At 37.6% G+C, this 12,822-nt stretch overlaps 1 protein-coding gene across 1 annotated transcript in view; it reads right to left on the reverse strand.

Moving 5' to 3' along the window:
• Positions 1-12,822, reverse strand: part of LOC127425333 (CUB and sushi domain-containing protein 2-like) — a 463,524-nt gene that overhangs the window by 112,893 nt on the left and 337,809 nt on the right. Inside the window, exons 26-32 of the mRNA XM_051671189.1 lie at positions 11,452-11,654; positions 9,462-9,653; positions 6,608-6,746; positions 6,281-6,468; positions 1,857-2,051; positions 1,126-1,242; positions 84-197 (exon numbers count right to left, since the gene is read on the reverse strand). Of these exons, the coding sequence (XP_051527149.1) occupies positions 84-197; positions 1,126-1,242; positions 1,857-2,051; positions 6,281-6,468; positions 6,608-6,746; positions 9,462-9,653; positions 11,452-11,654 (1,148 nt within the window). The remainder of the gene's footprint in view (positions 1-83; positions 198-1,125; positions 1,243-1,856; positions 2,052-6,280; positions 6,469-6,607; positions 6,747-9,461; positions 9,654-11,451; positions 11,655-12,822) is intronic.

Below are 12,822 nucleotides of genomic sequence, written 5' to 3' on the forward strand. Positions count from 1 at the left end.
CTCCTAAGTCCGAAATAGACTGAACTTGTCAGGCTAGTACTGCTTGAGAAGGTTTGCTGACATATAAAACAGGAATTGCTGACCTGTGTGTGCTCCAGAGAGAGAGCTTAGGACACGGGCATGCTGAGAAGGGCCATCGTACACCTCCACAACATCATTTAGTGCAGTATGGAAGAACGCAAACTGGCTGAACACCACTGCGGAGAGAGAGAGAGAGAGAGAGAGAGAGAGAGAGAGAGAGAGAGAGAGAGAGAGAGTTAAAGGCATAGCTCTCCCGAAATTTTAGTCCAGTATGACTGGTGGAACACAAAAAGAGATGTTAAGCAGAATGTTACTCTCAGTCACAATTCATTTTTATTGCACTTTTATTCCATACAATGAATGTGGATGGTGACTGAGGATAACGTTATGTATAACATCTTTTGTGTTTCACTGAAGAAAGAAAAGTCATACAGGTTTGTAACAAGATGAAGTCGAGTAAATGATGGCAGACTTTTCATTTTTTTAGGATTTCACTTTAAGGGGAGAGAAATAATTACTGAAAAACTATGAAATATGAAACCGAGTCCACGAATATGTAAATGCTAATTCAATGGTAAATGATAGAACCTAATCACATCTGTTTCATCCATATATACACCGTAGTGCTTTGTTGAGTAAATTTCCAGATAAGAGCCATAAAATTAAAAACCCTGTGTCGCGCCATTCTCTATCCTCCAGCTGTTCAAAGCCATTATGCCGTGCCTACAAAAATTTGTGCTTTAATTATCTCTGCTTTCACAACTTTTGGCTTGACCCAGAGAAATACTACCGTGTTTGCATCTGCTATTTCAGACTCGGTATGAACCGCAAAGTGGCTAAATGACCTCCATGTTTAATGAATTAAACAACAAGGTTGTGTGGTCAAGTAGAGGCTACTGGGGTGATATGAGGTATGGGGATATTAAAAGGTCCTCCAGCTGCTAGAACTTCTCTAGCCAAGAAAGAGGGATAATACAGGTTTTATGGCTTTTAAGATGTGAACATACAGTGAGGGCCAAGTGTCTGAGACCACATTTAAAATCTGGGATTCTGAGTATGTGTAATGGTTTTAGTAATACATGTGTCGATGAATGTGCTGCTTACCATAGTCCTTTGGCACAATGACAGAGTAGAGGCAGGTCCTCCCACTACTGTAGTTTCCAGGGTAACTAGGGGAGAGCACTACCCCCTCCAACCCAGAATACTGACCACCACATGGAGCTGAATGAGACAGACAGCCAGAGAAATAAGGCATTAGAGACTAATTTTCTGTTCTCCCCATCTCCTCTTCTGTTCCCTCATTCTGCTGACCTTAAATTACTTTTCTTGTCTGATTCCTGCACTGCCCTGCTTGATGTCCCCAGTGTTTGCCAAAGTGAAATTGCAGTGTGTTCAAAGTATTCCTCAAGGTTACACTGCAAAGATGAGCCTCTGCTTATTCTCAAAGGGAACAGCAACATATGTGGCAAACATCAGGTCTTTCAAACAGAACACACGTGGAAATAGAATAGACCAGCATTGTTGGTCACCACCATGTGTAGTGTTTTGGATTTTAGATGAGTCAAATCTTCCTTTTTTCATACAAAACAGAACAAAAGAAATAAAAAACAAAACAAAACACTATTTTGTTTCAATATCAGCAGCACTTGAGCTGGCATGGACTCCAAAGGTTTGTGCAAATCCTGATGATATTATCCCAGTATGTTATTCCAGCAAAACAAAACAAAACATAATAAATAAAAATATAATATGGAGAGTAAAACAAGTAAAATCAAGACATAATTTACAAGACATAATAAATTAATTAATTAAGAAGGTGAAATTAGCAGTTTTACCTATGCAAACAGGCTTTGGTTTGTTCCATCCGGGCTTGCTGTCTGCCCCCATGATGCAGGTGAGAGTGGCATCTCCCTCCAGTGTATAGCCATTGTCACAGTAATAGGTGACTGTTGCCCCCAGCTTTAGCTCAGTGCCAACACGAGTTCCATTGCGCACCAGACCTGGCTCGAAGCATGACTCTCTGGGATTTTCTGTTGATAAAAACAAAGACTAGAGTGAGTGGGATAAATATGGAAAGAGAGGGCAGAAGATTATGATTTATGACTACTTGTGTAAGATTGATAGTCTAGTGCAGGTTAGGAAGCACCAATAGCAATAAATACTTTGAAAGGTCAGTCAAGAAGAGTGTATGCTGATTGTTTTTCGCATAGTAATCATAACTGAGAACTCCCTAGAGATAAACATGAAAGAATAAAGACAGAGGAGGCGCTTTGTGTGGATAAGTATATTTCAAAGATGCTTAAATAAGCACACACAGATGCTTTTACACATTCACAATATAAAAATATGCTACAGCAACCTACATGCCCTGTGGAGCATGAACAACCCGACATAGGACAGATTAAAAGTGACACCAGGCTGGATCGGGTCTGCTGACTACACAAAACAGTATGTCACCCTGCAGGACATATGTACAGCACACTGTATCCTTCGGCAGTCCAAAATTAGAAATCAATCAGTCTTCCTACACATCCGCATCGTGCAGCGAAAAATGGGTTGAGAAAATTCACACATTTATTGTGGCCATTGAGACATTGCGTCCATACATACTGTAGCTATGCTGTTGCATGCCACAATTCTTGTGTTAAGGAGCCATGCCATGCCCTTCATAGCTTTATAGTGTGCTAAAAAAGGCATGCCAATCTGTTCATTGGGGCCGATGTTCCAGACGGTCCCTAACTATGTTCATTTTCTTACACCTTGCTGTTTGCTGCTTTGACAATACGAGTGCAGCAATGGATAATAGCCTTAAGAGAATAGTTAACTCAAAAATGAAAATTCTGTCATCATTTGCTCACCCTTATGTTGTCCCAAACATGTATTCCTTTCTTTCTTTTATGGAACACAAAGGACATTTTAGGTAGAATGTTTGTCTCAGTCACCATTAACTTTCATTTTGTGGTAAAAAGATGCAATGAATGTCAGTGGTTACTGAGGCTAACATTCTTCTTACCATATCATTTTGTGTTCCATGGAGGAAAGTAAGACATATGAGTTAACATGAGGGTGAGTAAATTATCACATAATTTTCATTTTTGGGTTAACTTTGAGGCCCATTTAGGTGTCCATTTATAAGACTCAGTCTGTCATGTGTGTTTGTGTGTTGTTGTTGGTGAGGATGAGTTTGTGCATTTGGACATGACAAATGTTTGAGCTGGCAGGGAATACTTAGTACAAGCAATGGACTGTGTGTATGTGGTGTTTATTTAACCATCTGTCAAGCGTGTAGAGCCTTGGCACACATCTTGCACCTCAGAGGCCAATCAGACACGGTTGGGTGTCTGTGAGAAGCTGATTGGTCTGAAAAGAGGTTGAAAGCACCTGAAGATCGTTCCAACAACTGTGGTTTGCACAGACCAACCAACGTGAGCCAGTGGCAGATAAGCTATGGTAGCACTGCTCTCAGGCTTAAGCAAAGATACATTAATATATATATATATATGATTTTCTTCCACATTATTAGTTTATACTAATTTGAGTCCATCTGCTACACCAGATTGAGAGAATACTGTTCATCTTTTCACCGAGCCCATCTGAGGATGATGTAAAGGGCACTCATGCTCTCTCTACTGTATGCTAAAAGCGTTCATCAGCCTTCCAGTCAGAAGGTAACGTTCTAGTATGGTTCACTCTGAGTTCATTGACAGAGCTTCTAAAAGAATTTACAGCAACATAAACAGAAGGAAACGCACATATAAGTGCAATAGCAGTCAATTTGGATATGCCTACTTATTCTTCACTAATTCCACTTTCCACATTCTAGAACAGTAGTACAGTCATGTACAAACATGAAAGAAAAAAAAACACAAATGGAAGAATGGGAATTATGTAGTGACTAATAAATAAATTAATACATATATACATACATAAATCAAAACTTATATTGTACTGTAGCTTCTTCATAGTAGCCACCTTTGCCTAGATTACAGCTCTGCACACTGTTGGCATTCTCTCAACAAACTTCATGAGGTATTCAACAGTATTTTAGGAGTTCCCACATTTGCTGGGCATTTATTTGTGGATTTCCTAATCCATTTAACAATAAAATAAAATAAAATAAATAATTGGTTTGTAAATATATTGTAAATAAAACATATGCACAATTATTTGTCTGCAAAACTAATTTCAAGCATTGAAACATAAGCTTTTAAAATAATTAGAAACATAAGAGACATTAGAGACTTCTCCAGGTCTATGCTCCAACTCACCCGGTGGTCCCATCACAAAGAGGCTCAAAGTCTATTTCACGATCTTTCACTTTCTCTGTTCCACAGTGATGAAGTTTCCAACCTTCACACGATCTGCTGATACCATCTCAACATTCAAGAACCAGCTGAAAACACATCTGTTCTACGAGCACTTAACCAATCCACACTAATTGCACTTACTGTACACACACACACAGACACAGAACTCTTTCTCTGTCTCTTTCTTCTGTGCTAGCACCTATACTACTCCAGCCACCTTGAGAGCTTGGCAGTACATCACTGTAGATGTTGTTTAACTTTGTATGACAAATTGCTTGTTATGTTCCTTATTTGTAAGTCGCTTTGGATAAAAGCGTCTGCTAAATGACTAAATGTAAATGTAAATTCAGTCAAGTAAATCCTAACTTTTGATTGGTAAAGTAGTTGTAGTTGAGACTAGTGTAGATTTCACCACATGAAGAACTAAGTAGAAACATATACTGTACATCTAAATGGTGTTTAATACTGGACCACATCATTACAAATTCCATTTGAAAAGTGTGTTCATTTTCATAATTCTCCTCTAGGGGACTGCTAGAAGTGCTACGGGTCGATAATTATACACCACACAAATGTGGTACAAACAGGAGGGGGTGATCAAAGCAACATTCAAAGTCCTGTTTGAATTTAGCATGCTACAAAAACAAAAGGCTAAGAACAAAGATAAATAGAGAGATGATGCAAAATTCAGGTGTCATCCTAATATCACTCTTCGACTGTAGTTTAAAGGAGACCTATTATTGCCCTTTTTACAAGATGTAATATAAGTCTCAGGTATCCCCAGAATGTGTCTGTGAAGTTTCAGCTCAAAATACCCCACGGATCATTTATTATACCATGTTGTAAATGCCTCTTTTTGGGTGGAATTAAAAACACGCTGTTTTCGTGTGTGTCTCTTTAAATGCAAATGAGCTGCTGCTCCTCCTTTCCGTAAAAATATTGACATAGCTCTGGTCTCCGTGAATACAATCAGAGACAATGGTAACTGACAGTAAGCGTTTTTGGGTTAAAAATTAAAAATAACAACATAGCTTTTTGCAATTTGCGATTTGCAAACATTCACAAAATATAAAGTGCGATACTTACATCTTCAGGACATAAAGCTGGAACACGAACAGTTGGTACTGATCCATGCTTGAGAATCAAATATTTGGAAAATCCTGCTTTATATTGACCCTCATTCACAAAGCAGTCCGATGTAAAATGATTTTCACAAACATACACGAATTTTGGTATGTTTTGGGGCACATTTGCTTCAGAAACAAAACTTGTCCACTGCGTCTTCAGTGGCTCTGATGCCGGGTGTACATGAAAACGCTTATGTTCACTTTTACAGCCAACAACAGAACACTTATGACACTTACGAAGCTGAGACATTATTCTTCTCACCGTAGCTGCTCCAGTGTGGAAAAAAATAGCGGACTGTGTGTCGATCACTCAGGGGAGGATCTATGATAATAGGGTGGAGTCCGTCACCAGTCGTGGGCGAGGCCTGCTCTAACGTGACGTCACATTAGAGCAGAAATGAAAACCAATCACTTTGAGACACTGTTTTAGATTAATAGAAATATAAGAAAGAGGAGTGGGTGGACTTTTAACATTGTAGGGTGGTTGTGTACACACACTACCGACTCACATTTATGTTCAAGCACCATGTAAAAGTGAATTTTGCATAATAGGTCCCCTTTAAGGAATAGTTTACTCAAAAATGATAATTCTATCATTATTTACTAAGAAGAAGTTTAATCGAGCTTCAAATCATGATTGAGCCTATGAGACTGTAGATGGCAAGATTTACAGTGAAAAATAAGTTTACATTTACTTTTTTCAGCCTGTGACTAACCAGCTGTTTTTTTTATTTTTTTATTATTTATTTAATTTTTTCAGCAGGGTTGTTAGTTCCTGCAAGGAATATATGTAACTTAATCCTCCCACCACAAGGGGTGATATACCTGTGTACTGCAGGACAAATCCATTGCTGCTGAGTGAGGCGTCACTGCGAAAGGCCAGGAAGAGCGTGTTGGAGCTGCTTTCAATTCGTTCAGGAACGTCTGTGCCATAAAAGCTGCCCAGCAATGGGCTGAGAGAATCAGATCCATCATAGACGTGCAAAAAGTCATAGCTTGGCTCTAGGCTAAAGCTAGAGGGAGGAAGGACCATATATTGTTAGCCAGGATTTGACTTTGCAGGATACTACCATATGCATTAGTAGCTACTACAGCAGGTCTAATGTTGGTTATTGCTGGACATTTGTTTTTTGGGTTTTTGGGTTGGCTTACTGATTGAAGTTGAGTGATATGATGTGGTCAAGAGTGACCGTAACCGTCCAGTCGCATTCTCTGCCATGAGGGTAGGGCTCTGGGTATTCCGGGGACAGGATCAGTCCACTGGGGCCAGTCAGATTTCCTCCACATGGAGCTGCAAATCAAAGGAGGGAAAGGGACTTTACAGATCACTACAAATGTAAATACTGGAAATACTATTTGTACTTTAAAAATGTGACCCTCTATGGCTAGAACTTTCTTCAAACTAGATCTCACACCATACAGTATATAAAACATTGTAGAGTTGTGATTCTGTATAGTTGTTTTTATGAGATCAGCATTTATCATTTAAACTATAAGGAGATTCATAATTATATTGTCCCATACAAAGAATAACATCCATACACAAGGAAGCCCCCGAAACCACTTGATCCCCGGTGTAGAAAAAAAATAAATAAATAAAAATAAAAAAATCATCCGCTTCAACCAAGTAGTATTATGAAATAATGTTAAAGTATACAGTGGTGTTTGTTACACTACATATTCTCTCTCTCTCTCTCTCTCTCTCTTTCTCTCTCTCTAATCTAATAATAAACGAGGCCTATTGTTATCTCACGTGTTCAACAATGTAGTGAATCCTCTTATGTTTCCTTATTGGGAGCAAACAAAATCAGTTTTTAATGCAGTTTATTAATGCAGATAATTGAACTATCAAACTGGTGTAGTGGAAATTGATGTAGTGGAATAGGCACTGAACAAAGAAAACTAATAAACAAAGAAAGAAAGAAAGAAAGAAAGAAAGAAAGAAAGAAAAACTATTTTTATGTGGGAAAAGTATACTATATACAACTATAATTTAATTGCGGCTGTTATCAGTGTTGTTTAGTGTCAGCGGTTTTGCAGCAGCTCACACTATTTTCCGTGTCCCCCATTGTGATGGCCTTCTCAGATGTATTGCTTAGGTGTATGTAGTGTGTGTGTTTGTGTGTGTGTGTGTGTGTGTGTGTGTGTGTTGTCTTTTTATCTTTCTCTCTCTTAATCGCTTTCAGGTGTGGGGTAACCAGGTGAGCTGATTGTTGGTGGGTGCGTAGTGTGTTTCCTCCCTATATAAACTGAGTATTTAATGGCTGGGTTGTGTGAAGGAAAACTGTTGTTCATGAACTGTCATCTCGTTTATGGGCGATCAGGCACATTTTGGGTTCTCGCTGCTGGAGCGGAGAGTTTGTGGCTGTCGCTGTCTGAATTTCGGAGTTCGCTGTTCTTTCATATACAGAACTGTCAATAAATGTGTCTGTGCTTCTGCTACTCTTGTCTCCCTGCATCTGTTGTTGCATTTTTTAAGTTCATCACCCATCCACTGATGTACAGATGCAATCTTGTTTTATTAAAATAAAAAGTTACCACTAGATCAATAAGTCATGTTCTTAATCAAAGTGCTGACCTATGTATTCATCTACTGATTAACAAAATCCCAAGGCTGATAATTGCAGATGTAGATTGCAGACCATATTATGTGAAATATTTATTTGGGTGACTGAATCATCATTAAGTATAGGGCTGAAATTATTAGTCGATGTTATCGACAACGTCAACAATAAAAAAATTGTCAAATAGTCGTCTGATCTCATTTAACGTAACTGAGGAGAGGAAGAATTACAGTTCACAGTCCAAACTTTCCAAACAGCTTCATGTGATGTAGATTGCAATGTATGAGAATATTATAATGCAAAAAAACAAAATAAGTAAATACAGAAGCACTCTCGTTCTGGAATAAGCGGAACTGGAGCTGCGCATCCACTGAAGCAAAACTTGCGTGTCGAGCATCTTTAAAGGAAACACACCGGCATTACATGTTAAATGCAGTTCTATTTAATGTGTTATAGTTTCATTAAAGTTCAAATAAAAGATGCATTCACCTGAGAAGCAGCATATAAGATATTTAGATTTGCTATAAGAGAACAGATCTTGAATAGAAGTATATTTTGTCTTTACTGCACTCACAGAAGTATAACCAAGTGAAAAAATACACTTATATACAAAATACACTTAAGATACATTCTCTTAAAGCACGTCTAAATATCTTATATGTTGCTTCTCAAGTAAATGTAACTTGTTTTAAGGATTTTTAGACCATTTTAAATGGAAAACAAGACAAAAACACTTTATAACAATAGGATTTTTTGCAGTGAATTTCTTTACTGAATTAAACTTAATAAAAAGTATTTTTTCCCTTTAAATCAGTGAATGTCTAAATGAAGATGATTTTATCCTCTTTATTGTTAGAAAGCATGTTTAATACAACCTTTTAAGTTGGGGCACAAGCTGAATAATTGGTTAAGAGCTAATGATTAACCGTTGCAATAAATGCGAATAGTCGAATAATCGCTCTAATAAACAATAGATTAATCGATTATCAAACTATTCTTTAGTTGCAGCCCTAATTAAGTATGACTGTTGATCAAAACAGGTAATTTAAAAGAATCTATCTATCTATCTATCTATCTATCTATGTATATATATTTGGAAATTCAGTTTCAAAATGTTTATTATGTGGTTCCTGTGGAAATGAATGTGTATCACAAATTTATGGACATTTATAATTTGATAGTGACTCCAGTTTATGAACTAGTACTTGTTGCAATGAAGCTTGGTACCTTAATCCATACGAACTATGCATGGGTGCTTGCTTTAGTGATGCCACCCCATAAAAAAAATTGCTAGATCTGCCTCTGTCCATTGGATGTTGCTTCATTAATAATTTTCTCTATGGGACAGAGTTAAATCGTTGCAGTAAGATCAATAAATCACAGTAGAAACAAAGTGTTACTGTAGGACAGGAATGGTTACTTTTAATTTGGTATGCTCATACCAGAACAAGTGGGTGGATCAGGCTGCCAGAAGAAACGGTTGTTGATCTCGGTACAGGTGATCTTCGTCGCCCCCTGTAGAATGTATCCAGGATCGCACTGAAACAGCACATGATCTCCTGGCTCTCGGCTGTCTCCAATGCGAGTGCCATTAGTTGGAATGCCAGGATCATTACAGGAAGTGGCAGTTGAAGCTAGGGGGAGAAAAACATCCAGTATAGAGTAGGTAAAATACACTAAACATAATGCAAACATTGTAATCTTAATATCCCAGTTTGAGAGATTGAAAGTCTGTTTCCAACAGCAGGTCCCTGACCCAAATGTATTGTGTATAGTGTATTTGCATTCTTGTGGAATTGAAAAATTGCTTGCACCTGTCCGTGAAGTCCAAGAGACAATAGGGTGTCGCATCTGTCATCTTATGATTCTGAAGGATGCTATACATGCTATGCACCCTTGATGCACACTTTTGCTGAGCCTACACTTATGCAGACTCCACAGCAAAATACCTTACAGTTTATGTGGCCCTGCGTCACCAAAGTATGGACAACTGCAAAGGCTTAGTGCAGTCATCTTTTCGGTTGTGAGGACCACTGGCACTGACCTACAAACTGTTATGGAGATCTACTATAACTGCCATTACAACAAGGATTAAATACCACCTGCAGATCTCACACCTCTACAAAGAACAGACAGGCTTGTGTTTAGTGTTCTATGACTTCAGAACAGCTGAAGAAAAGCTCCAGTCTGCAATCATCTACATACACTCATTTATTTATCCAAGGATCTGCATCTCCATGGTACGATCTCAAAAATGCTTTTGTTTTAAAAGTAAAATGTGAAGCTTTGGAACAGAAATACCATAGCGCTGATGCATAATGGTGTATCATTTCTTTTTCTTTTTATGTAAAACAAAAATAACTTCTTTTTTGAGGCCCTAAGGTATCATGCAGAAAACCAGGACACTGTGGTTGAAGTGATGGGTGATGGAGGTGGGTGGGGATGGTTACCCTGGTTACAGGCTGACAGAAGACAGAAGCACATAAACCTTGGCTTAATGGGAGTCAGTTATTTTCAGTGGAGGGAGCTGTAGGTTAGGAGCTTTCAGAGGCCTTGGGAGAAGCTCTAGGAAAGTGTTTCTCAGTTGTCATCCTGTAGATGTTAACTTTTTTCCCACAATTCCTGTTTACATGGTAATGGCTACTTCTCTTTTTATTATATTATTGTAGATGTTTTACAATTACACATTTCTGGAGGGTTCTTGTGTGAACATGTGAAATGAACTTATGTGTTTCACTGTCTGCTGCCTTTCAAGTCACATATCAGTATAACTGATAGTGAAGGGCTTGGGGCAGTGCGATTTTATGTGGTGCCCTCAGCCATTCAGTGATTTCCTGAAGTGTTGGATAAGTTACTTAAAGATAGCAATCCACTTCAAATTACAAATTATCTAAAATTGTAATCAGTTTACTTTGCTTTTAAATTACTTTCTAAAACACTTTTCCGCTAAACAAATGCAAAATAATATAAATATATTTCTTACTTGTTCATTGTTACACACAAGTCATACACACAGCACCTCACAATTCTCCTTCGCAATGACTCGTTAAGGGGCCATAATTCATGTATTCTATATAAATAATTTATTGGAAATAAGCATAACCCCATAATGTACTTAAAAGTAATTAAATTAATTAAAAGTCAGTAACTGTGATCTGATTTCAATTACACTACTTTTTGACTAAAAAGTAACTTGATTACAGTAACTAATTTCTTTGTAATTGGATAAAGCTGTTTTCCTGTGGCTCACTCAAAAAGTTCTGTGAGTCCATGAGCAAGATGGCGGATTTCAAATTGCATACTTCCAAGGGACACATTGCATGGAAAGGAAAATCCAATGGTGACGGTCCATTGTTATTAATAACTTTGAGCATAAACATATCATTAAATATGCCAAGCACAGAAAGTGAGAATACATGCAAAAACACATACCTGAAAACTGCAGAGCAAAACCCTGCTTGCTGGTGAAGAAGTCAGTTGTGAACTGCAGGCTGACAGAGTTAAAGGTGCTGTGGAGGTCTGGAGGAAGTGTTGAGCCACTCAGCTCTCTCAAGAGCACACCTCCATCCTGAGGCCCATCCCAGATCCGTAAAACATCATGCACCTCCTCTGTATGGAAGACCAGGAAATGCATCCTGTGGAAATCACAAAAATAAACATAACATTCGTCAGTTATTCTATTTAGACACAAGAGCATAGCTGGAAGGAGAGGGAGAGAGAGAGAGAGAGAGAGAGAGACCAAGATGGCATATCTACAGTCTATGGTACTAAGGAAAGAGAGAAATAATTGGAATCACTGTTTCAATGTGTACATTCTCACATTTTCACTGCATATATGCATTTCAATAATTTGTTTAAAAAGCGATAGTCAATTTGGAGTGTCCGAATGGGAAAAGAAGCAAATTACACTTGGCTGGCACTTAATATCAAAAGGCTAAAAGAGACAGGTAGATTATAGAGAAATAAATAAAATGATAAACAGGGGAAGTGAGAATTAGTACATTCACATCTGCAATATTGAATTTGCAGGAGTTAAATACAAATGAGAAGAAAATAGAAGAAATTAAGAAAGAGAAAATATCACTTTTAGGGGTGTGCAGCAAAGCCATTATTTGTGTCGGTATCTGTATATGTTGTTATGGCACAATTAACAATTATCTGAATTCATATAAAATGTGGATGTGGGCGGGAAGTGCTTCAAACACTTCTTTAACCAGAAGTGCGTCAACACTAAATGAAATGCCCATTTTTAAATGTAGCACTATTATATTTAGAGTTTATAATATGCCTTGTATATGCCTATTCATTAAATCATAAAAATAATAATTATTATTATTATTAGTATGCTTTTATTATTTAATGATATGATTTTTCTCTTACGAGATGAAGCTAAATATTTAGGCTACATTGACTGTGAAATATGTTGATAACTCTGGATGCTTCTCATATTTCCGACATTAATAACTGCTGAAACCATGCTGTGCATGTCTGACAATTTAATTCTGCAGGCACAAGGTGTCAATCAATTGTGAAATGTCAAGCACACATTTTGCAGTGAATACTTAATACAAATACATATATTTAAAGAAATTAGAATTTATTGATATGGCCTAAAAATAGGTGAAAGCCCTGTAAGTCTATTAGAAAGTTTTACGGTGCACTCCAGGCTGATTTTGTGCGCATGTATTTTAATGTAGAGAACATAAATGCATTATTTAGTTAAATTACATAAGCAGGATTAGCTAAATGCGGTGGAATACATGGCAAGAGCGAGCCTCTCCAGAAGAGAATAGCTGGAAAAGA

This window comes from Myxocyprinus asiaticus, chromosome 34 (assembly GCF_019703515.2).
Source record: "Myxocyprinus asiaticus isolate MX2 ecotype Aquarium Trade chromosome 34, UBuf_Myxa_2, whole genome shotgun sequence".
In the NCBI taxonomy this organism is placed as follows: Eukaryota; Metazoa; Chordata; class Actinopteri; order Cypriniformes; family Catostomidae; genus Myxocyprinus; species Myxocyprinus asiaticus.